The 26,498-nt window shown below is 39.7% G+C and overlaps 1 protein-coding gene across 4 annotated transcripts in view; it reads right to left on the bottom strand.

The window, feature by feature from the left end:
• The window catches only part of GRIA3 (glutamate ionotropic receptor AMPA type subunit 3), a 216,256-nt gene that overhangs the window by 156,483 nt on the left and 33,275 nt on the right, over positions 1–26,498 (bottom strand). For all 4 annotated transcript variants that reach the window (XR_012640792.1, XM_074962534.1, XM_074962533.1 and 1 more), the window contains exon 3: positions 20,260–20,499. Coding sequence is in view for 3 of the 4 variants with exons in the window: in XM_074962534.1 (XP_074818635.1) it covers positions 20,260–20,499 (240 nt within the window). In the remaining variant the exon portion in view is untranslated. The remainder of the gene's footprint in view (positions 1–20,259; positions 20,500–26,498) is intronic.

The following is a 26,498-nucleotide window of genomic DNA, read 5'->3' on the forward strand; positions in this document are numbered from 1 at the left end:
AATACTTTTGATGGTGGTGACAGAAAGAGTAGCTGCTAGCCATTCTAGAACAAATGAAAGAAACTCTTGTTCAGGGCCAGCCCTAGACCAAATGGCGCCCCCCCCTCCATTTGTTAAACTTTTGAATACCTTATTTTTTATTGCATTTGTAGCCCATTTCATGACTTCGATGCACAATTTGCATGCATCATTTATCCGTTTCCTATAAGATGTTAAATTTGCATGCTAGGATCTGTAAATCTGTATTTATTCATGCCATATATAAGCAAATAAAAAAAATGGTTTCCTCTAAGCTTATAGAAACTTTTTAATTTTAAGAATAACTGAAACGTACTAACATCAAGAAATTGAATGGGACACCAACATTGGATGGACCAGTATTAAATTATGTTACAGTAGTTGACAGCCTTAGAATGTTAACCCTAGTCCTTTAGTTCAAAAGGTTGCTTTTCTTGCCTTTTCCCTCGTGAACTGAAGCACAGTGCCAGAGAGATCCAAAGCCTGGCCAATGGCACTTTCAAGCGATAAAATAGCAAGCTATGTCAGTTTCTCGTTGGCCATCGTTGATCAAAGATATGTTTTAATGAGCCTGAGCTTTGAAAAGCTGCACTCACCACTCGCGACTGTGACTGGCAGCATGAGCAGAATCCTCCAGGCTATCCACACATTAGGAAAAGTATCCTTCCGTTCTTCATCATGAATGAATTAGAAAACTTGGAGTGGAGAGTGCTTCCCGTGTGGCAAAATATGATGGATATAGTCCAATTTGACATACAGTTCTTTATCACTGATGTCCGAACATTCCCTGTGTGTCAGCATCCGGTGAAGATCTGAACAATTTTTCAAGAGTGTTTTCCTGTCCGCTGGTAGCTTACTAAGGTCATACAAAAAACCCCAGGTCTTTTTGTGGTGCTCCAAACCTTTTCCTGATGGATACTTGAGCAGTGTAAACGAGCGAGCAAAAACTCCCTCTTGAATTTTTCTTCTGAGCTTCCCATCACCTCATCTCTGCCCCTGAAACCAAACTGTCTCTTCTTCCGGTGAATACGAATTTCCTTGAAGACAGGCTCAAGTCTAAGTTTTCTGCCATTTCTTTGGCAGCAATGATGGCATCTTCATATCTGTTGTCTCTGTAGGCCACAATGAAATCAAGGCAGCTTCTCATTGACTGAGTTTGTAATGCCTGGTTTACAATTGAGACCCAAAATTTGAAGTCAGTGATCTTTTGGCTGGGCTTTGCACTTCGTGTCGGATTCTAGTGTCGGCTATAATCGACTGTGCCAGTTCCACCACGGCATTGTAAACCTCAGTCACTTGGTACCTCACAGTCCTTACACTGTCAATGCGGCTCTCCCAGCGAATGTCACTTAGCGGCTTCATGGTCAGATTTGTAACATTGTCCGTGAGGATCTTCCACCTGATAGCTGATGCTGAAAACAGGACTTATATCCTTGGATTCAGCACAAGGATCCTTGCCTGGATGCCACTGTTTCTTCCCTTCATGTTCACCCCATTGTTGTGGCCTTGGCCATGGCAGTCCTGAATCTTTATTTTATCTCATTCAAAATGTTCATAAACAGTTCTGTTAGGCCTTTTCCAGTAGAGTAGTCCACAGACCAGAAGCAGATAATATGTTCCTTTACTTGGATACAGCCATCCTCGTTGTCAACAAATCTCACTGTAAATGACATCTTTTCATTGTGACTAATGTCGGAAGTGCAGTCCATTACCACAGTGTAGTACTTTGCTTTGCCGAGCTGCATCAAAGCAGCACCCCAAGCCTGGTGCCCCCCAAACCCAGCGCCCCAGGCAGTCGCCTGCCCCGGAATCTGGCCTTGCTCTTGTGTTTGTTACATTAGGCATAGGCTGGGTGTATCTGTAGTGTATCTTATCAGTATGCCCTGCCCCACAAATTCAATCCTTCTTGAGGAATATACATTTTTTCTGTCCAGAACCACACTGAAAAGTCCTATAAAATGAAACAAAAACACCAGGAGATGCACAGTGTCAGGCCCAGAAAGAAGAAATATATTTAAGCTCTCACTCTACAATGGAATGTTGTGTAATAATAACGGAAGACTTGTGGCGGTGGAAGCTGGAGGGTCTGCATTTCACATACTGTACTTCCAAAAAACAATCTGCTACAGAAATATAGAAAGAAAGAGAGGCCGGGGGGAGGGTATTCTAATGACAGTATTTCAGTGCAGTGAGAGTAACATGCTAAACCTTGTGCATTGTTTCATTCTTGTCAAAGTTTTCCTTTTTTCTAAATCCCCGCAACATTTTTCTCCTTGTAATATTCATCATTTCAGTGCCAGCCAACTCACTGTCTAGAACATAAAAAAGAGCAAATGCAGTATCAAATGGGAATGTATATCCAACATATCGTTTGAATGTGTCACAAAATGCAGGAGAGAAAATATGCATTTGTTACTTCCACGGTGGAATGTATCACTACATTATCACTGAGTAAAGTACAAAGCCACAGAAAGGAGGTGAGGCAAGACTATGACTTGCAGCTGAAGGAGAAGGCAGGGCACTAAAAGGCATCCTGCAAAGGCATATTAAGGGCAATCACTTTCTACATGAAGAGATTGAAAAAAAAAAAAAGACTGAACTTTGCTATTGTAAGCCAAAAAACTGCATTTCAAGTCTGGCAAATATATCCTTATAAAATGCCTCAATGTCCAATTTAAATAGTTATAACTGCATTTTTATTGATCTATCACACACAAAAAGATCAGCTTTGCCCGGGATAAAATAATTGCCCCTAAGAGCACAGTGATTTCCTTCCTTCTTTCTTTCTTTTTTTTTTTTTTTGCTTGCTGTCACTGCTAAATCCTGTTGTTTTAGGCAACAGTTGTGACATGCAAACTTCCTAGCGTAATGAATTTAAATACCCTGAGATGGATAAAATTGGGGCTAATTCTGAAGTAAGTCTGAAGAGTCACACCAGCTGAGGCTCTGCCTCAGATTCTGTTTTTTTTTCTAACAGAGTTAAAGTAACTTTGCTTTATTTTGTGTTTGTATTCAGCAGCCGATTTGAAAATCCTGTGGTCTATTTTTTAATATGTTAAAGCACTTTGAAATGAGTCCGGGCTATATTCAGAGAAAAGCCACTGACACACAAAACACATTATCTGCATAAAAATGAAGCTGAACATTCCATAAGCTAAGAACATATCTATACAAAATAAATAGCTCTTAAAACTGATACTTTAGAACAATATTATTTTTGCTGCCATTACCATTTTACACAGAACTTTCATAGGAGACCTCTTCAAGTGCTACTAGGATGCAGCTAGCATCCTAATTCCACTGTTAATTGGACAACGATGACACTAAGTGCTGCCCAATGTGGCCGGTTTCCGAAGAAGGTCAATATAGAGATGACTTAAATTAAATCTAGAGGAGAACTGCCTACAGCTACTTGTAGTTAATATGTTTAGCTCAATATATATATTTTAATGAAAACTCAGCGCAGCTCTTTTTGTTTCAAGCTTTCTAAGCCACAGCTTCTTTCAGTGGACCAGACTGGAGCTATAGAAGTGAGGCCCATAAGCAGAACTCATGCCATCTAAAGGGGGAAAGCAAAACTATATGGGCACATTCTATTTTTACCATGAAGAAAATGGTGCACCAGTATAATTGTAAGTGTTATTGTATGACACATATGGTTCCCATTAAAGTAGAAGCCCTATCTGGTTCTATAGGTCAGTGAGGATTGTGTACGGGTAGACTTTTCTAGGGCTGGTAATACAATGAACACCTAGAATCCAGAATGGACATTCAAATTAATTCCGCTATCCTCCATTTTGTTGCTTTCTTGGAGAAGGGTAGCAAAATGGTGCCACAGAGGACAACTGGGACAATGCAACACACACACACAAGTCCTGGACCACATACATATTTCAACATAAAACAAATTCTTAGCTTGAGACATAAAAAAAAGATATGGAAAACAATACTGGAGCTGGAGCATCCTTCCAGACACCCATACTCTTACAAAATTGGGGGAAATAAATGTCCCTTTTATAATTAGTTTTCTTTTCTCTGAAATAGGACAACTGCCATTTAATGATGTATGTGTTTCAAGTGTTTATGTTCAGACTGTCTCTGTGATGCACAGCATCTCTACAACGAACACATACACTAATGTATCAGAGGCAGTTTGTTTGTAATGCTTTTTTTTGTAAATAGCAGAGCATAAAACTCAAACTGTCAGTGCATAAATTACCGCTGCCTTGAGGCTGCAATAATTTATGCATCCTTGTTTTCAACCCCAATATACCTCCCCTGAAATCTCTCTCTTTTTCTCTCAGATAGAGACTTAGATCCTCCCCCTCCCCCCCAGCTTATCTAGCTCCCTCTAGGGCAACTGTTATAATGTCATTAAAATATGTGGGTTTGCCAATTACATGTGCAGGGGAGGAGGCAGAGAATAGGTTCATAAATTAAAGAACGTAATACATGCAGCAAAAACAAAAGAGGTTGTTTTTTTTTTTTTTTAAGAAACCACTGCAAAAATGTTGTTTCAATAATTATCTTTTCACACAGGTTATTGCTGCTTGTCTACAACCAGGCATAGACCATAATTAGATTTTATTTCTTTAATCAAACTTGATCTAATTTGAGGTTATCATTGTCCGTTCATGGACAAACACAGCTGATCAATAATGCTACTATTAAGTAATAAAGCAATCCTTGCTACCAAGCAATTACTGTCACTGATGTATTCAGATCGAAGGTTTCATCTTGCTGAGTGAAATACAATGCAGGAGGGCTGACTTTTCCTTTTCCTCTCTCTCTCTTTTTTTAAAGGCATCCTATCTTGATGGTAAAAGGAATTCCAGAACCCACAAACAGGAGACTAACCTGCAATTACATGTTTCTTGGTAGGCCAAAGAAGCCAATGAGAAACATGCTTTTGCAGCAGATTACATTATGTGATGAAGAAATATGTAACTTTAGCCATCCAAGTCATCCTGACAGCTGTGTCAATATGTAATCCAGTGTGATAAAATGCAGGCAAAATAAATACATTTAAATTAAAAGTTTTTTAGACAGAAATTGTTGCTTAAACTCATCAATTTAAAGTTCTCCAGGAATCAGACCCATGGACTGATATTTCATATAGATGTGTGACAACCATGGTTTCTTTTGCATACTTTAGATTTCTAAGCAGTAATGGCGGTTGAAAGTTTAACCTAAAAGAGGAAAGATGAGTTTATGTCATAGCTTTATCCATCATCTTAGTGTACCTATTAGAACTGTACTCTTGGGTATTAATCTCAGCACCCGCATTAAATGCAAACCACTTGGTATCTTTAGCAAATGCCTCTTACTGCCAACTCTGGGATTATACCATTACTCTCAGTACCCAAGGGCACACAATGTAAAACCGTAAGGCCACACAGAAGCTGTTGTTTTGCTGAAAGGATGGCAACCACATGACTTTGAAGTGATCTGCATGGATCACTGATTTTAGTCAGCTGAGAAAGACATTTGGAAAGTGTATATAATAATCACCATATTTATCTGACAATTTTAGAAGGCATTTAGAATATTCTAATGTACCCTTTTTGAAAAAACCTCTGCAATTATTATTGTCACAGATTGTTGCCCCTGGGCAAGACTATCATTATACAACCGCAGTTGTGAAAGAAAAGTTTAAACTCTGCATCATCAAAAAAGCATTAAAACTGCCCTTGGAAGGTTTAGGTTAGGCTTTTAGCTAACTGAGAGCTAGACAGTGCAAGAATGGGTCAGGGCAAGTGTCTCTGGGACTGTTTTACATCATATGCCAAGGACAGAACATAAAGGGAGTTTAATAGGTTTTTCAGTTACTAGTGGTAAAGCATTACTTCGTCAGGCCAAACAAAAACAGACAGAAGTGGGCAACCTGAAAGGAGCCAAATTCAAGCAAGGCAATTTGATAGCTGCAGACAGGAAAATATGGAATAACTTTCAAATAGATGATCAGGGTTCTATAAAAACAGGATGAGCAAAGCATCAAAGTCTGGGTCCCCACTTGTCAAATTAGGAAGGAGTCTCATTTAAACGCTCAAGAAACCTAAACTGGTGCAAAAGGGAAGCAAACCTAATTTGTATCTGCCCTTGAGATTGGCAATATGATTCAGTTAAGAAGCAGAATGTCCCTACTCCTTTAAAAACCTGGCCTGCACAGAGGGAATCTCAAGTACAGTTGGGCAGATATGCGAATGGTAGTAAAAAATAACATCAGTCATTGCTTCTCTGATTGCCTTCTGGGTTATGGACTGAGAGAGGAAAAATGACTTGATAGCTAGCAGAACGAGCCCCACTGAGTAAAACACATGCCTAGAACATAGCACAAGTATCAGTGACATTCTCACAGCTAGTATGCAAACTACACTAGCAATCCACGGAGTATCAATATTATTGGGGTTCAGTGTAGTAGCATTGATAGAAATATCTCCAAGGCAAAGGACAGTTTAAAGATTTTGGGATTTAGTGACAACATTCCTAAGAATCCTTAACAACTATCATTTGGTCTCTGTCAACCTTCACTGGCAGATACTGTTTTATCCTTGCAACATGGCATTGCAATTCAGATAGCTTAACAGAACTGTACGATTCTAGTACAAGACACCCCATTGGGGCTAGCAAAACAGAGCTGGAGTTTATGTTTTCATTAGTTTCAATTCTGGCTTCTGAACTGTACTATTCACTCTTCTGAATTAGAAAATATCGATTTACACATGCCCTGCTACTACACTTAGAAAGCTGAGCAGTAGCACCTCATCTTCCTAGGGATGAATCCCAACCAGCTAGAATCAGCCCAGCTGCATTACCTGTGCACAACCAAATTCTGTGGCACGTCTACTTTGACCCACACTGCCTGCAGAATCTGATGAAAATGCCGGTGTATCTTGCTCCAGGAGGACCATCCCAGCAGATCTGGTGTTGTAAAGATGGCAGATTGGTACTTACATTACTCTAACTGCCTGTGTAGGGAACCTGGCAGGATGCTTCTATGCCAATAGTTCTCAACCCATGGCCTGCTTGCGGCCCAATCAGCACACAGTGGCAGCCCATGTGATATCCTCAGGGCCATACAGGTACTATATATAGAGAGAGAGAGAGTGTGGATGCGGCCCACAATGGTAAATAGGTTGAGAACCACTATACCGTGCTGATCCCTGGCTGCTGTTTTGGGAACATTAGCCACCAGCATATGTGAGAAGTGTTTAACTCAGTGCAGGTCAACAGAGCCTCCACAGAGTGGGCGCAGGATCAGGAGAATACGAAAGTGAAATTTAGGTCACATGACTTTTCTTTGGGGCATTAGTCATTGGCAAGGATCCACCCAGAAAAATCTCTGTATGTGGAATAAACCAAATCAGTGATTAAGTGCTAAACATTATACAGATCACACTCATTTTACATTCCCTGTTAGGGAACTTTTCCCATTGTCCCTTCAGAGATTAACACTCAATTGCTTTATGGTGGTATTTATTATTCCTTTTTACCACAGTAGCATACAGTGTGATAGAGGTCCAGAAATGCATATTCACCATGCTGTCAAGCTGATGAATCTGCATGAGGGACACTTTAAAAAAGGGATAAGTGAGATTTTAAACATCTCTTGAGAACACAGAGCTAAACCCATATTCACAGGAGGAAAATACTTTAAAAACTAACTTAAAATTAATGCAATCTGAGGAAGCTTCCTTCCTTCCCTAATGAGGCTTGTCTTGTCTGCATTCACATTTATTTATTTTCTATGAAACATCTGAGTCATCTTTATGCTCAATAAGACAATAATTTCTGGAAAATGGGACATGGATAATTACACAGGTGAGAAATTAGTTTATTCAATTGTCTGAAGTTTGAAAAACTCAACTGCATCTAAAAGGACAAAGTGGTGTTGTAGCAGTGTCAGTCCCCGGGTATCAGAGAGAGGAGGGGGGTGAGATAATATATTTTACTGGACCCAGCTTCTGTTGGTGAGAGAAACTATAAAAGATATTACCTCACCCAGCTTGTTTCTCTAAAAGGACAAAGTCACACAGAACGCACACATTCCTGTGTGGAACAAGGAATCATTGAAATCATAGCTGTTGGATTCCTCTGTATAAACTGTACCACAAATACAATTTAATTAGTACCCTGCATGCACAGCCTGTTCAGTAATCAATTAAGAGTCCCTTCAAAGAGACTCATTTGTTTCCCAGATAAGGGAAATGGAAAGTAAAATTTAAGGGAAGAAGCATGGTTTGGTGTTGAAAGCAGAGCTAGGAATGGGAAGAGCTGAGCTTTTATTAATGGCCCTGTCACAGGCTTCCAGTGTGGCATTGGACTAGCCATTTAAGGCTTGATCTCAATGGGAGTACTTCCACTGATTTTAAAAGGGCAGCGAATAGGGGACTTATTCAGTCTGTGCCTCAGTTTCTCCATCTGAAAAACAGGGATAATACTACGTGCCTGCCTCACAGGGGTATTGTGTAGCTTAATTCATTATTTTTCATTAGGTGCTTTGAGGTCATCAGATGGAAAGTGCATTAGAAGTGCAAAGTGTTTTTTATAATCCCAACACCTTATGCTTCATTCATCCAGTACTGTATGCACCCTCTTATCACAGGAAATTTGAACTTCAGCTGAAGTAACAAAAGAAGGTATCACTACGTACTTGAACTGAAAGCAAAGAGAGCCTGGGGTCATTCTATCAAATGAGAACGATCTGACTTCTTGATGTAGTTCAGACATTCCTTTTGATCTATATTTCTTGGAGGGTCCAAACGTTTTACTGGCACTCGTTTGGTAGCATCAACTCTTGCAAACATTATGGCCATCCCAAACTCAATCCATTAAAATCACACCACAGTGTATTTTCTCTGGGGCAGATCCTGGGGTGCTGGAACAATTTGTATAGTGGGGCTGCTGAGAGCCATTGAACCAAACTATAAACCCTGTATCTTGGAAACCAATTCAAGCCAGGGGGTGCAGCAGCACCCCCAACACCTTTAGTTCCCGCACCAATGGGCAGATCTTCAGCTGGTGTCAATTGTCATAGCTCCATTAAGGGAGCTCTGATGATAGACAACAAGGCAGATCTTCCGCTGGTGTCAATCTCTATTGTATAATATACACACACAGTTATGAAGTCAGCATTTGCATTGCCTTGCATTGAGTGGTATTGAAATAACTCAGTAAGTTTCCTTATTTAGGGGATCACTGCAGTGCCACAGAACCTTGTGGTCCCACACTGATACCCTTTGGCCAGGATGAAAGTTAACCATTTACCAGTGAAGGCCCGAGCACACAGAGAAGGGCAAACACTCAATCCAAACTATGGTGACATGGCATTCAAGTTTAAAAGAAATCTTAAGACAACACATTTATTTCCTTCACAACCACATAAAACTATAGGGAGGCCATTAAAAAAATCAAAAATCCTCCGGGAAGTCAACTGTTAACTGGAAAGCATAGTTTCAATGAAATATACATTAATTTTTAATATGCTGAGAAAGCTGAACATATATATCGTTGCGGATACATATTAGGTGCCTGCTTCATACTGGGCTCAATCCTGCAAAGTGCTGGCCCCTTGGGGCTCAAACAAAGCATTTAAGTATGGAAATAGTCCCATTGAAGTCAGTGGACTGCTCATGTGAATAGAGTTAAGCATGTGCCTCTGTGTTTTCCTGAGCAGGGAACGGATTGCTTAGCAGCTTGCAAGACAGAGCCCTACAAGCACATTGGGCCTGATCCAACTTCTGTTGTCAATAGAAAGATTCCCACTGACTACAAGGGGTATTGGAGGGGGTCCATTCAACACAGGAGGAGAATCAAAGTTTAATCAGCCTACATTTGATTCTTTTTTAATAACATCAAGCCTCAAACTTTGATATGTGAAATGAAGCAGCTACAGTCATATACTAGTTTGCACCGATTCACTTTCTTCCTATTGGCTCTACAGCACTTTGTGTGTGTGTGCTAACGGGTTGCTCATAACTCTGAAATGTTCATAACGCTGAACAAAAGGTTATGGTGGTTCTTTCAAAAGTTTACAACTGAACATTGATGTAAAACACCTTTGAAACTTTACTATGCAGAAGGAAAATGTTGCTTTTAACCATCTTAATTTAAATGAAATAAGCACAGAAACAGTTTCTTTACCTTGTCAAATCTTTTTCTTAAAACTGTCTCTATTTTTTTTAGTTTTTTATGTTTAACACAGTACTTGCTTGCTTTTTTTATTTGTCTTTGCCACTGCCTGATTACATACTTCCATTTCCAAAAGAGGTGTGTGCTTGACCAGTCAGTTCACAACTCTGATGTTCATAACTCTGAGGGGTGTATGTGTGTGTGAAATTCACATATTTCACAGGGACCTCAAATTATTTCTGCAGTGGTTACAATCAGCAGTCACATGCAGATTTTGATTTTGGCTTCAGAGCATAGTGGTAAAATAGCTATTTTATATTAATGATGAAACTATGTAGAACTTTGTTGTATTAAAGCTCAAATTATTGCGGTGTCAGATTTCTATGGGTGAACTGAATAAGCATTTCCTGAGTCCTATTCCACATAGAAGTCCATTATGGCTTCACATACACGCACCAGTAGGGAAAGCACTTCCCCCCACCCTCCAGTCTGTGTATTAGAGGTTCAACTTGTTGTCAAGATAGGATTCATTTTGAGTACCACTTTTTTTCGCTTTTGGGAATGTTTGATATTGGAAACACACAGTTCTAAATTTTCAGAGGGACTATTTAAAACAAAAGTGCCATAATCACTCCCGGAGAAGGAAAAGGGCAGGGCAGGGGTTTACTATAGAGGCATTTCAGATGGTCTTAAAATGGGGCAAATCTGAGTTTAGATTTATCCTGGAAATGCGAGAGTTTGTTATTTTGAACCCTACTGAAACACATATAAAATCACCAAAGACCAAAGAGTCCTTTACTTAAATTATTTATATATACACACAATATAAAAATTAGATGTGCTATACCTTATTCAGCAAGACTAGATAAAACATGCATATTCATAAAGTGATAAATATTTAAGAGGCATGTATTTAAACGAGAATCAGTTTATAAAAGCACAATGACTCTCTGACTTTAGAATTATATCATAAGCCTACAGTGCCAGAGCTATTTTCTCCTGCTCACCATATACTACATTCAGGATGTCAGTTTATGCTCCCGAGAGCTTGCTTTAGGGCTGCTGTGTAGTGCATATAGTGATTTTGGGTTATGTATTTCGCTTCCCCAGGTCTTTTTCCCTACTTGTGATCTGTACCCGAGCATATTTTGTCAAACTCATGTTCAAAAACTCAGAGTTCATATTAATTTGGAAAAGAGAAAACCCAAACACCTAGGGCCAGATTGTGATGTTCTTATTCATGGTGGGAGCTGGGTTAAATTTTCCCTTCAAAAACTTTTTTTTTTTTGGGGGGGGGGGGGGAATGCAGATCTGGGTCAGCAGAAACATTCTGAGAATTCATGGCAATTTTGTCAAATTGCTTTAGAAGAAATTAAAGAAAAAAATCAAAATGTTTTGTTTTGACTTTTTCAAAATGAAACCTTTGGGGGTTTTTATTCAACACAACTTTTTCTTTAAAAATGTCCTTCAATTTCTTTTAAAAAAAAAGTTATAAAAGGCTGAAGATTGAGATGATGTTTCAGTTTGGGTTGAACAAAAGGTTTAGTTTGATCTGAAACTTTTATTTAATTAAGTTTTTGGTTCCCTGAACACGCCAACATGAACATCTCGTTTTACGTTGTCCTGAAATGAATTTTTTCCTGATTTTTTGGGGACTGACAATGTACCAAAAAATCCATTATTCTCAGCGCTCTGCTCATGACTTCAGTGGGACCACTCGTACACTTAGCCTCAGTCATGTTGAATGGGACTTATCGCAACCTGTCCTTAGCTGTTCAGGGGAGAATGAAAGTTATCATGTTATTGCAGACTAGGATCTGCAATAGCAGTATTGGGCCCACATTCCCGTTACGCCCACATTCCTGCTCTGGTTCCCCTGCTCTTCTTCATGAACGGGCTGGAGCACTTGTTCATGCCTAGGAGCTCCATGAGGCAGGGTACAGATCTGTTCTGCATGGGCAGGTATTCTACCCTTCGCTGGAAAATGGCACCGGCAGCAGTGCATGGTCAAATTGCCTCAGGGGATGCACGGGCACTTTGCCTGGGCATCTCAACACCAAACCGAGCCCAGCATGTCTTTCTAAAATGTGCACACAACGCGGCTCTACAGAACACCAGGGAACTCTGGATGCTCTTGGACTTTAATCACACCTTTCCCGTGCCAATATGACACATCCCTTGCTGGGTGACTGTCAAAGTTGTTCTGTCCCTTTTGTTAAAGGTTTGGTTCACTTGTTTGGCTGATCCTAGAGAAAAAGTTTTATGTGACTACCAGGGGTTAGCGAATCAAAGAGCAGCTGATGTGAAGCACCAGGAGAAAACTGCTTAAGGCTCTCAGTCCATCCTTACTGTAGCCAATAAAATGTCTAGCTGGAGGACGCAATGTTTGTCCAGGACAGCATCAGAAGAGCTTTTCCAGGAATCTGAGTGCCAAAGAGACTTAGATGATCTCATACTGAGATTATTACCTAAGGCACACAGGCAGGAAAGGCAAAACTATCCTGCGGCCAATGAAACAGAACATGTCAGCTCAGGGCCAGATTCTGGCACACTCACTGAGCAGTACCTTCCTCCGTGCATAGTCCTGTTGAAGTTGTTGGGGCTACTCAGCGTGAATAAGGGTGTCAGTATCTGCCTCTTAGGTGAAATTGCCTGTGCTGTATCCTAAAATTGCTTGAAACCAAACACTGCTTTTCCTAGGCATTGCAGGCAAATTCTAGGCACTGTAATATTCCATCAAACAGAAACTGATCATTTTCGTATTACACTTAGCTGCATGGAATGTGTCTTTTCTTTAACTCTAATTAATAGATTTCAGACCACAGGATTTACACTGTGTTCTGTATTGTAGCAAAGTGTGAAAACAATCATTTCAATTTCTTATACCAAATTACCCTCTTTATCAGACAGTAAGCATCAAAACATAATTCCAGGGAAAAACATGTAAGAGGGACAAAATTGCAAGTTGCGGTTTGCTGAATTGCCAACTCACCAGTAGGTCTTGAAACTTCAGCTATTAGGAGGTATGGCTCTCCAAGCCATCCTGACATCTGATGCTATGGACCATCCACACAGAGGTCTAACCTCTGCTCACAACTCCCTGAGCCTCATTATCCCACCAAGATTTCCTCTCCTTTTTTCCGCTCTGTGCAGTTGGAAGTGAAAGGAGAAAATGAGGTGGCCCTCAGAATGGCTATCTAAATGCTGGAGATATGTAATGTCCTAATGTCATGCACAGTATTCTGGGCTGATATCCAAAATATTCCAGCAGTAGAGCCATAAACCTCAAAAAGAATCAGACAAGGTTAGCAGTAATTCTTTCCTGTTATAGAGCCCTAGATGTTTTATAGTTTTCCAAGCATATGGTGTATGTTCCATTATTCTTTTCCACAAACTGATATTTACCAGAAGACAATGTAAAGAATCTTAATCCATTAGGAATCTTGAAAGTGTAAGCAAAACACATTGCATCAACCCTTACACATATAAGCAAAGTGACGAGAATGAAAGAAGACGAACATATTTGCAGCCTATAAGTCGTGACATTTTTTAAATGAAAAGAGTACTGTGATTAATAGAGAGAAAATTATATTTGGCTCTAGCCAGTGTTGTGATTCCCATATTTCCACATGTAACACATTCAGCCCAATATTTTGGTTGGAGGAATAACATCCAAGGCCTTGAGAAAAGACCACTCTGGTGAAACAAACAGGAAAGTTGTTGTCTGACACCTGGAAATTCACCAGTTCCTGCAACTGTTGTGAACTCCCTTGACAATTCAACCACTGCAATTAGTTTTCTTTGATGTAAGACAGAGTATGCAAATGGCCTTACATGGAAAGGTTATATGGTAGCTTGAGGTCATCCACAGAGTTTGAGAAATTAGCTGTTTAGCAGCTGGGAAAATTCTCTGCCCCTGTAGCACGCTAGTGTGCAGGATTTAGTGATTCTGTTTTAGATTACTTCTTCCACTTGTTTTATGCAGAGACTCATAAACCTTTCACATCCCCCAAGGAACCACCATATTCTCTTTTCTTCTTGACATTACTGGTATTTGAATCCAGGTTTCCAGAGGTGAAAGGCCAGTGTGTTAGTTCCCTGTGTTACCCACTGTCTGGTGGTTTGAGCTGGTTGGGAATTTTTTTGTTAAAATGCTTTTTTGGTTGGAAAATGTGATTCATTGCAACCAACCCATTTTGCGGAAAGGGTCAGTTTCAACCAATTTCTTGACTCGTAATATTTTTTTTTAAAGTTTTGAAATTGTCCAAAATGTTTTGTTCTGACATTTTCAAAATGAAAAATTCCAGTTTTCCACTTCAAAACAATTTGTTGTTTGTAAATTTAAGCTGATTATAGTAAAAATCTTTCCTACACAACATATTGCACAAGTGTCTCGGCTGACACCTGCTCTCACCACCTGCCACAATGATTTCATCTAAGCAGATACTCAGTGTGATGTTCCTACAGATAAGCTCATTTTGTATCTACTAGCATTTGGCCACCTTATCATTGAATACTGGCTCATCCCATCTTGGTTTGGGCAGAGTTGGCTATGTTGTGGTGTGTACATAGCCAATTATCTACAATTTGCTAAGGCAGCAATATGCATGCTTTCCATTATGAAGACGTTTGTCTATGGCCAATTAAGCGTGATCTGCAATGAGCCTGTTTCTTGCAGCCCTCTCCCTTTAGCAGTCTTCAATTCTCCTCCTTCAAGAACAGCTACTGCAGAAGGTAGACTTGTCCTTTGACCGTGAAGATGGAGTGTAGATAACAAGCCTCATTGGGTAAACGCAGTAGTATGCAGAAGAGCTATTCTTGGCCGTCTGCAGATGTAATGGATCAGACGTCAAGCCATCAAATGTGTCCAAGGCCAAATCAAGAAAATCCATGGCCCTAGACACAACTCACGTGGGGCGCCCATAGCTCCACTTCTGTGCTGTGGTCTTTCTCCAGGCATGACCTCACCCACCTTAGAGATGACAGTGGATTTCAGCGTTAAGATAAACAAGACAGATCACATCTCGTGGAGCTACTGTTTCAGGCTGTCTGCAGACTCAGGCATCACTTATACTTGGTTCACATTTTGAAGCTTTTCTTTGCATCTTTGAAGATTAGCTACATAATTTATTTTTTACATGAAAGCTGAGACTCTGATCTCATGCGACTCCAGGAGCTGTGGCACTAGGCACAGGACTATAATGCCTGTGCCTTTATCCAGCCGTGATCAGATCCACTACCAACCTTTTAAAAATGCATGAGACAACAGCTATTGAGTCGCTTGTTTATCAAGACATTCCATCCACAGATACCTGATTAAATTACTAACTTCAGAAACTGGACCTTAAACAACAAATGGGTGAAATTCAGAGTCAGTCTAAATGGGTGCAAATCCGCTAAGTATGACCAGATATTTTATTAACATTCCAGCACCTCAATCAAGGTTGCAGCCCCTTTGTGCTGCAAGGCACTATACAAAGGAAGACAGCGTCCCTGCCCCAAAGAATTTACATTCTAAGCTGACTAGTGACCTCCAAAGAAGGGAGCAAGGGATACCCCCACAAGTACACAGGCTATTCTGTATGACTTGATTCTGAGTGAATTGTATTACATAAATAAATATGTTTATGCCAAAAAGTGTATGGTAATTTTTGAGTGCGCCATCTGTGTGTTAAAATATACTTTTACATAGTTAAGTGTCAAATCTGGTGAGATCTTAGGTCAAAAATGCATGTGTAATTTGGAGGCTTTTAGAGAGCAAACCAACTATACAAACAAGTGATTCTGATACAAAACATAAAATGAAACGTTAGTTAAGAAGCATATTAAAAATTCAGATTAAACAAAAGCTTCAGTATTACGATCCACAACACTAGCTGTATAATTAAATAAAAGAGACATGTAACTCTCACATGAAAGTAAGGAGAATCTAAAGTGCAAAGGCCTGAATCTTCTTTCACTTACATTAGTTTTACACCAGTGTAAGCTCAACTGACTTCAATGGAATAACTACTGATTTACGCCAGTGAAACTGAGACTAGAAACAAACATGATGGTTAGAATGAAAAATAATCCTCAGCATGAAATACATAAAGGAGGCTTTCTTGATGCATACTATCCCAGTTCAGAATGGCTTTCTGCCTGTAACCCTGTCATCATTTCATCCTGACATGATCTTAATTAGCCTTAGTTCTACTGCAGAGAAGCCTACTGAGGCATTTAGCACCAGCTAATTAATCAGATATTTTGTGTGCAATATAAAAGCAGGGCAGCAACTGACAGTGTCAATTCATTGATTGGAGTTAATCCCAACAGACATTAACCCTGCCTTTTCCCCTTTGAAGGAAACGAGATAGAATGAATGTTCTGACACATTTCCTTTACTATACATTGCTGATTGTCTTCTTTTTCCTTAACAGATTTTTCCTAATGTACCATGACTTCCCATAAAGCATAATTTTTTTCAACTGTTATCATGTGAGTTTAAATGTCACTCATATTTAAGGGCTTTACTGCAGTATAAGTCAAACCACAGACACATTTTAAATGTTTTCATTTCTGCTGCAGGATTTCAGGTGCCTTGTATTTTCTTAGATTTTGTTACCTGATTTAGCAGCACAGCTCCCACTTTTGAGAAATGGCATCAGATTTTTCACCTATTATATAAATATTTGTGGGTGCAATTTAGAGCACTTAGGCACCTAGTAGCCTCAGAAAATAAATAAAGTAATTAGGTGTCCTAAATGCTATGAAATGCACACACAATTACTTGCAGAATTACAAGCATTATTGTTTGTCTATTTTATTGTATTTCTCAACTTTACTCTGTTTGGGATGCATCTTTATTCTCTGCACCACAAGAGACATGAAATCATGCTGTCATGTCTATTGATGTCAAAGGGTTAACCATATGATTATACCGTGTGGTGAAGAAGAAAAAAATATCACTACCTAAGGAGAACAGTTTCGTAGGAAAGCTGACTCTCATAGGCTTAGCTTGAAGATCAGTAAATGACATAAAACCACAGACAGGCTTCTTCCGTTTTGTTTGACATCTGTAATATGCAACAGTATTTAAGTCCTAGTAAATGCAGAGCTTAATGGCTAGCAGTCTCTTGCTTCAGCAGAATACAGTAAAACTACCTGCAAGAACAATTTGCTCAGTAACTAATATTAAACATATGAAGGAGTAGCTTAATGTATCGTGATTTCTCACAGATAGTCCAATTCTAAGAACAAGCTAGTAAGAAGATAACCTTTACAGAGAGGAGGTATTTAAATGATCATTTATTTCAGGAGCTGACAGCAAATTGCTCCACATTTTCTCTCTATAGTATTTATGTCCCAAAGCAGTTGACTATCTATGGTATAAATTATGAAAAAGTATGACAGATCCAGTGTTTTCATTTTCAATGGAATCTCAGCGCAGGCATACGTAAGTCTTTTATTCACTATCCGGTGCAAGCAGCCTTTCACCATTATTATTGTTCAGGCTCTTGAGATGCTCTCTTATTTGAAGACCCATCACAATAGTTTAGGCAGGCTTCTGAAACTGCCAAATATTTCAGGTGCTGTCAGTCAGGATTACTGCTCATCAGATGATGGGATTTAATGTCAACTTCTCATTGGATAATGCCCTGCTTCTAATTTACTCTCATGTTTCTTTAAAATACAGTAATTTTAACGTCAATAACAATGATACAAACACTGAGGTTGTTTTCACTAGACTAAACACACAGGATCAAAGTGTTTTGGTTCCTGTTTTAACATGAAGTTGATAATTTATTAACAAGGGTGGCTGAGGACAAATGTAATGGAAGGCAAAGAAAGAACCTTTGGTCTCGCCACACACCAGAACCAAGCTAAAACTTTTCCCAGGCCCAGATTCAGTGAGAGAAGGATTTCTCTTTGCCTACTCTGCCATCCCTGCAATCCTCCAATAAGTACTGACATCTCTTCCATCCATACAAGCTAACCAAAGACACAGAGTCTTCCTTCATCTTGGAAGAGCACCCCTGATACTTCAATAACTCCTGTAGGCTCCTTGCTGGCCCTTTGCTGTCATTGAATTCAAATTTCCCTCATGCTTTCATGTGCATACCCCCAAGGTACATGAAATATGAAATCCACGCTAGCCAGAACTGCTGGACTCATAATGGGATCTTCAAAAACAACTGTAAGGACCTATTAAGATGATATGAATGAAGAGGCAGAGAGCTCGGTCCAACATGACAACTGTAGGGAGAGAGAGCATAACAGAGCCAGACCCAGACTCCTAGGCCTTGTCTTCACTAGGAAAAAGGTGTGTTTTTAACATGTTTAAAATCTCTGCAAAGACAAGGTCAGTTGTAGTTTTAATGTGTGTTTGCTGGTCAAGGTAAATCTCAGAACCTCTCCTACAGTTTACCATGACGAGCCAACTCATGTTAAAACAACAATTTGCCTTGTATTCACTTAACTAACCTGTTAATATACACCCTTTTTCTTGGTGTAGTAATTGCCCTAGAACTTAGAAAGGTTTTAGAGAAGGCTCTACACATATAAATGACTTCCCAAACTAAATCGACCCCCCAAACCTTTTGACTTTCAACCATTGCTAATCATGAACTTGGAGCAATAATGTGTTTCTTTCTCCGAGTAAAACATGTTCATCTTAATTCTTTCAGGTCACTTTACCCTAGAAAATATTAAATACCATTTTGTAATGATCATTTGTTGATATTGTTCCTTTGGTTCTGCGATAAATGACATTACCTTCACATAAGATTTCATCTAAAAATACACATGGTAGTTTCATACACTGAATTAAATCAGAGACCCAGTGGTTGTCAAAAGTTCCAAAACTACCAGCATTCTCAACTGCAGAGAATTCTTAATTCTCCATTTATTTCTACTTGATCTCACAGATGAGTAGTACATTTTAACTTTACCATGATCTATGCTTCCCAAAATCTATCAGCGCCCTTATGTCTCTCTACACATTCAGACCCATGTTTTTAAAATATTAGTCTACACAAAATGTCTGCTCAACCTTTAGCTGCGCCAAACATTATGAAAACTTTGCACAAATCCATTTAGTAATAACACGTCAAATGTGGCCTCTTGGGACTTGACCCTTTGTCACTCTGCTGTACACCAAGCCCCTCAGAACTTCATGGCAACGATGGAACCCAGATCCTTTTGCTCCAAAAGTGACATCCCCTGCTATTTAAACTAAAGGAGACTCTCCATGAGCCATGTAGGGCATAGGACCCACAGTTACCTGTTCTGAATCTATGCAAAGGAGGGCAGTGGTACACATATACATTACTAGTTCATTACAATAAAATGTTACACAGGAATTCCCATACTGAATCAGATCTGTGGCGCATTTAATTCAGTATCTTGTCAATGGCCAGCACCAGATATTTCAGAGAAACCCCTACAACAGACAGATGTGGGATAATATGCTCCCACCCCCATGAAAAAGCTCATCCTAATTCATAAAAGTTAAAGGCTGATTTAAAACCTGAAGCATGAGATTTAATATCCCTTCCATTTTATTTTTAGTATTAGCTATCATAACTCCAGATATTCTTGTTATCCATGTACATGTCCAGTCTCTCTCTGACACTCTATGCTACACATCTATGTAGTACTTTTCATCCCAAAGACCAAAAAAACATTTAATAAATTATATGCTTACCACAGCACTGAAGTGCAGCCACCTCTGGGGTGCAGTTTGGCAGCCACGTGGGAAAACATGCATTACTTTTGCCCAATTTCAGGGCAAAAGCACACAGTTATGAAAAGCACTATGGGATCTTTAATGCCAGTGCAAAGTAGGTCTTGTGTAACAATAAACTGCATGGTGTTTACCTTACCTACTTGGAAGATGTCAGCAACCCTATCAGGATTTAAACCTTTGGTTCCAGGGAACGCAGGTATTCCAAAACTGATGCTTACAGCAGTAAGTTATTCCTCCTGCAAACATATTTGAACCTTTTGTTTTCTAGGACAATCAATCAGAAAGAACGACCTGTGTTCAAAGCCAACCATGGATGCATTGTTTGACATCAATATTTCCAGCAAGTTAGATATTGGAAAGCCTCCTAAAATGATGGTCCTTACCTCTTTCTGTATCGTAGAGGTATACAAACTTTTCCCATTTGTAATGAGTCAGAAGGCTCAGGATGGCTCCTTTTAACGCTGGCCGCATCTGAATGACAAACTGCACATCTGCATCTGCTGGGAAGCTGGGTGTGACAAAGGATGTGTGCAGAGCTCCACAAAATGATGTCAGTGTGTTCATGGACATCTGGTCATAGAATCCAAAGATGGCATAAACTCCTCTAGAAAACTGTGAACAAACTAACAAACAAAAAACAGAGCTGTTACAATCTGAAACCACCGTGAAGCAGTGTTATATAATCAATGGGAGGGGTTGGGGGAAAAAAGGAAAATTGCAGTTCTGGTTGCGAAGTGTTCAGTGTCAGCCCAAGGAAAGTAACAAGCTCCAGAGTGGAAAGTCCCCTGCTCAGAAGTACATGCTCTGAGCCCACCTGCCTTCATCCCCCAACGTTTAATGCAGAGATTGTCAACTCAAACATTCCAGCTAATCTCAGCCTCTAGGGACTATCCTGGAGAGAGGAGGAGGTCTCAGGATAGGCAAGCCCTTTATCTCTGAGCTACACTGCATACTTGAAAAGAACAGGAGTACTTGTGGCACCTTAGAGACTAACAAATTTATTTGAGCGTAAGCTTTCGTGGGCTACAGCCCACCTCATCGGATGCATAGAATGGAACATATAGTAAGAAGATGTATACACACATACAGAGAACATGAAAAGGTGGAGTAAGAGGCTAATTAGTTAAGATGAGCTATTATCAGCAGGAGAAAAAAACTTTTGTAGTGATAATCAAGATGGCCCATTTAGACAGTTGACAAGAAGGTGTGAGGATACTTAACATGGGGAAATAGAAATAAATGTGTTAGTCTCTAAGATGCCACAAGTACTCCTGTTCTTTTTGCGGATACAGACTAACACGGCTGCTACTCTGAAAACTGAAACCAGGCAGATGAGACAAAAATATTTCAGCCACCCCTAATCATCACTCTTGCCTAGTAGCCACACATTTTACCTAGCAAGATGCAAGGGAAATGAATTACATATAAAAGAAGCCAGGTCTTCTACATGAAGATATATTGCTTTCCAAAATACTACACCGAAGCATTCATTTTGACCACAAATGCTAACATTCAGAATCATTAAAGCCTGTTTATCTTAAAAAGGACTCTCCCCAATACCAGGTCGTTGACAAGGCAGCATAGATAACACCTTGAATAGCTACTCAACTGTGAGCATTTGATTTTCTTCCAGGAGACCCAGATGCAAAAATATAAGTGGCATTAAAGAATTTTTTTAAGAGCTTAACCATTGTAAATGGATGTGAGCAAAAGTGGATACCAACAGCAAATAATAGCAGCTGCTATTAGAGAGAAAAGAGGAAGGAATAAATAAAGCACCGACTTTAAAGAAAAGGTTTTCAAAAAGCCTCCACAGCAGTAAAAAGGAAAAGATACAAAGGCAACCACAGTACAACCAGCATTTATTCCTAGGGGTGTGATGACACAGGAATTAACACATTGCCTAAAATGCTTTTTTGTTAAACTATGTACCAGTAGGAAATAAAAACAGAAAGTCTGCTATAAAAATTATCTGCTGAAGAAACAAATAAAAACAAACAGAGTTACAGGCAAAATGGAAGTGTATCAAAAAGAAGGGAAAAAATAAAGGCTCTATTAGAAATTATGGCAGTATCAGGATCATTGTAACAGCTTAAACTATGTCAACGCTATAAGAAAATCTAGAAAAAGAGTTAGGGCATGATCCTGTGAGATGATGAGTGCCCTAACCTTCCACTGACTGAGCACCTTGTAGACTCAGACCCTTAATGCATTCTCATGGATCATGTACTGTAGAGAACACTTAAGGGAATACATTTGTGCTAAATGCCCTGTTCTTTTAAGTGTTCTCCTGGTCAGGGAAGCAAGAAGTGTGCTGTTGAAATCTGAAAACTGTTCGGTCCTCACCATCCCTTTCTGTCTTCTCTCTGCTCTGGGGATGGGGCCCAACAAAATGTAAACAACCATAGACATACAATCCCTGAAGCAATATGCTGTCACCCCACAATGTGAATGCACTGCTACTGCCCTCTACTGGCTAAAATATCAGACCTGGTCAAATGTGCATCATCATGTCGTCCTTTTGTGGCTTCAACCTACAGATGACATAACCTTAAAACAGCTTGGCAGGTGTGAATCTTGCCGAGATTACTACTGCTAAATGAATAATGTTGAACTGGGCTGTACCCAACATATGTTTTCCCATTGTCATCCCAACATAGTTCTGTTATCATCAGCCTTCCTGATGCCATGGCAATAAGTGCACGGCTAGAACCTAGTCAGGTAAACACTTTAAGTGCTACGTTGATGTAGCAATTTTGATTCTGAAAGGGTTTCAGCAGAAATTATTATATATGCCCAAAGAACTACAGAAAAACATTTTCCATAGATTTACGTGGTATCAAAGACAACTACAGACTAACACGGCTACCACTCTGAAACCTGCCTGACTTAGGGTACCAGTTCTTATTTTTGATCAGAATGAATGCTTGCAAGAAAACTGGCTTTACGTTCACAAGCTGCCAAATACTAAACCAACAGAAACAAAATTTTAAAATATCCTGTTTTTCCCCTTCATTGTAGAGCAACATTTAAGTTCCTGATCTTGAAAGTCCAGTGCCTTAGAATTCCCATCAAACTACCTTGTTTCTGTTATTTCACACAGAGGATACGCAGGGCTTGATTTTCAGAAGTACTTGAAAACTCACAACTTGGCTGAAATCTGTGGGTGCTGAGCACCTCTCAGATTAGGCCCTGTAGTCCCCATCTCTTCAGCCAAATTCTCTCTCTCTTGCCCTTTTAAAAAGTAGAATTAAATTGTGTCTATGTTCTGACTGGCTCATCCCCACTTCTATGGGCATGAGTATTATGAGCAGGGAAGTTGTTTAGTGATTGTGGGCAGATTGGGTACGTGACAGCATCTATGCCAAAAGATGCCTAAAAATCAACAGCAGGATATTGCCAGCCTGGAGCATCTTAGGACAGTTATTCACTACTTTGAAACTGCCTCTCACCTGATACTTGTAATTCTATTTTTCTTAGATACATTTGTTGGATCAAAGAATTTAGTTTTGTCTTAAAACAAAAAGAGCATCTTTTATTTTTCCTGAATTATGTCTACTCAGTACAACCCTACATATTTAATACTTTACAGAGTGACTTGATAAGCTACATTACTTTAGAATATCTTCATCTCTTAAAGCTTCCCTACTTCTTTCTTTGCAGCTTAAGACTTCTGATTACCTATTCAGCACACAGTGTAGGGTGCCAATTTGATTTTACTTGCCCATTTAAAAGGGCAAATAAACTTTTATTTTTATAAGGGGAAGATAAAGGGACAGTTATCTTATCCTCAATGCTCATTTGCTTTTTTGAACTTCTAATTCTGTTACGATTTTGTAGCATAAAACTTTCTTTCACAGAGTGTTTTGCTCACCCATGGACTTACTGTAGCTGGCTTTCCAACAAATACATCTTTAAGTGAATTTTAAATTTCCTTACCATTCTAATGCCATTAATCAATGAGCCACATTTAAAAGCAGGTGTATTAGCAAACTACACACCCAATTCTATTTTCCTCCCATATACAACTTTTCCACTGAATGCAGGGCCAGTTTTCATTATTATTATTTTTGACAGTTCAGCACAAATTGACTTATATTTGCTTTTCCTTATTGGAAATACAGAAACAGTCACACACAGAAAGGGACTGTTAAATAAGCAATTTTATTGCAGCAAAAGACAATGCAATTAATTTTTAAGAAGCGATGTCAGAGGCAGGCTCATCACACCCATAATTACTGATTCTATGAATTGCTTTCTCTCTTTACTCACTGCAATATAATCATTAATTCTAATATAGGAAAAGAAACACTAATAATTTTATTTTAGTATTTTAAGTGCAATGGGGGTGTGACAGGTTGGGTCATAGAAACCCCTTGGGACTGCCACCTGATGTGCTGAGACGACCTCTGAGCCCGTTTTCCCTGGCAGCTTGGTACTTCAGTACCATGTCTTGTTGAGCCAGACACGCTAGCCTGCTACAAACACAGGTCTGAACCACGTCCCCCACAAGCTGCAGGTTTAACTGAAAACAGCTTAAGAAGTGCTCCTGTCTCTAGCACCCAGATACCCAGTTCCCAATGGGATCCAAACCCCCCAAATAAATCCGTTTCACTCTGAATTATACAGGGTAAACTCATAAATTGTATGCCCTCTAACAACACTGATAGAGAGATATGCACAGCTGTTTGCTCCCCCAGGAATTAATTGCTTACTCTGTGTTAATTATTAAACAAAAGTGATGTTATTAAATATAAAAAGTAGGATTTAAGTGGTTCCAAGTAGTAACAGACAGAATGAAGTTAGTTACCAAGCAAAATAAAACCAAAACACGCAAGTCTAAGCCTAATACAGTAGGAAACTAAATGCAGATAAATCTCACCCTCAGAGATGTTCCAATAAGCTTCTTTCACAGACTGGACTTCTTCCTAGTCTGGGCCCAATCCTTTCCCCGGTACAGTTCTTGTTCCAGCTCAGGTGGTAGCTAGGGGATTTCTCATGACTGCAGCCCCCTTTGTTCTCTTCCACCCCCTTATATGGCTTTGGCACAAGGCGGGAATCTTTTGTCTCTCTGGGTCCCCACCTGTCCTTCTAAATGGAAAAGCACCGGGTTAAAGATGGATTCTGGTACCAGGTGACATGGTCACATGTCCTGTAAGACCCCAAGCCTTCATTCTCCCCAGCCTGACTCACAGGAAGACTTGCAAGTGAACAGAGCCATCTACAGTCAATTGTCCCAGTTGATGGGAGCCATCAAGATTCCAAACCACCATTAATGGCCCACACTTTGCATAATTACAACAGGACCTCAGAGTTATATTTTATATTCCTAGTTTCAGAAACAAGAATGATACATACAAATAGGACGACCACACTCAGTAGATAAGCTTTGTAATGATACCTTAACAAGAGACCTTTTGCATGAAGCATAATCTAGTTACATTATATTCACACTCATTACCATATTTTCATAACATCATATGGAGTGCAACGTCACAGGGGGTTGTTCATCTGACAAGGAGATGAAGTACAGTACAGTATTTGGTATGCACCCCCACAGAAGAGGGAGGATGTCTTAAATCTAATTTAGGAAGTAATTTTGGTAACAGTAACAAATGAAGCAACATTATTAGTTATATGGAAAGGCCGGAATGATTTGAAAGTACAACAAGGAATGCAACACACATTTCTTATAACACAATAGCAGCATATATTTCAACACAGCATTTAACGCTACACACATATAGAGAAGGCTGATCCACAGAACTCTTCAAGTAAGTGCTTTGCCTATCCGATAACTAAACCCCTTTACCTTGCTGGTGATTCCCTAGCTTTCCTAATGCATTCATTATTGCTTATGACTATATGAGCCCCAGCAAAAATGACCTACCTGTACATTCCATACAGTCAGAACGTATTCGGCCTGAAAACAGTACAGCCATAAGTGAGTACAAAGATTGTCCATAGACGAAGTGTAATACTGCATGTGTGGCAACAGCTATGCTGTGAAGAGACACAGATAAACCAGTGGCAGCTGTATTAGATAAGCCACTGACACTAAACTGGGAGGAGTGGTAGATATGCTGGAGGGTAGGGATAGGATACAGAGGGACCTAGACAAATTATAGGATTGGGCCAAAAGAAAGCTGATGAGGTTCAACAAGAACAAATGCAGAGTCCTGCACTTAGGATGGAAGAATCCCATGCACCGCTACAGACTAGGGTCTGAATGGCTAGGCAGCAGTTCTGCAGAAAAGGACCTAGGGGTGACAGTGGACAAGAAGCTGGATAGGAGTCAACTGTGTGCCGTTGTTGCCAAGAAGGCCAATGGCATTTTGGGATGTATAAGTAGGGACATTGCCAGCATATCGAGGGACATGATCGTTCCCCTGTATTCGACATTGGTGAGGCCTCATCTGGCGTACTGTGTCCAGTTTTGGGCCCCACACTACAAGAAAGATGTGGAAAAATTGGAAACATCCAGCGGAGGGCAACAAAAATGATTAGGGGACTGAAGCACATGACTTATGAGGAGAGGCTGAGGGAACTGGGATTGTTTAGTCTGCGGAAGAGAAGAATGAGGGGGGATTTGATAGCTGCTTTCAACTACCTGAAAGGGGAT

The sequence above is a fragment of the Natator depressus genome, chromosome 9 (genome assembly GCF_965152275.1).
Source record: "Natator depressus isolate rNatDep1 chromosome 9, rNatDep2.hap1, whole genome shotgun sequence".
In the NCBI taxonomy this organism is placed as follows: Eukaryota; Metazoa; Chordata; order Testudines; family Cheloniidae; genus Natator; species Natator depressus.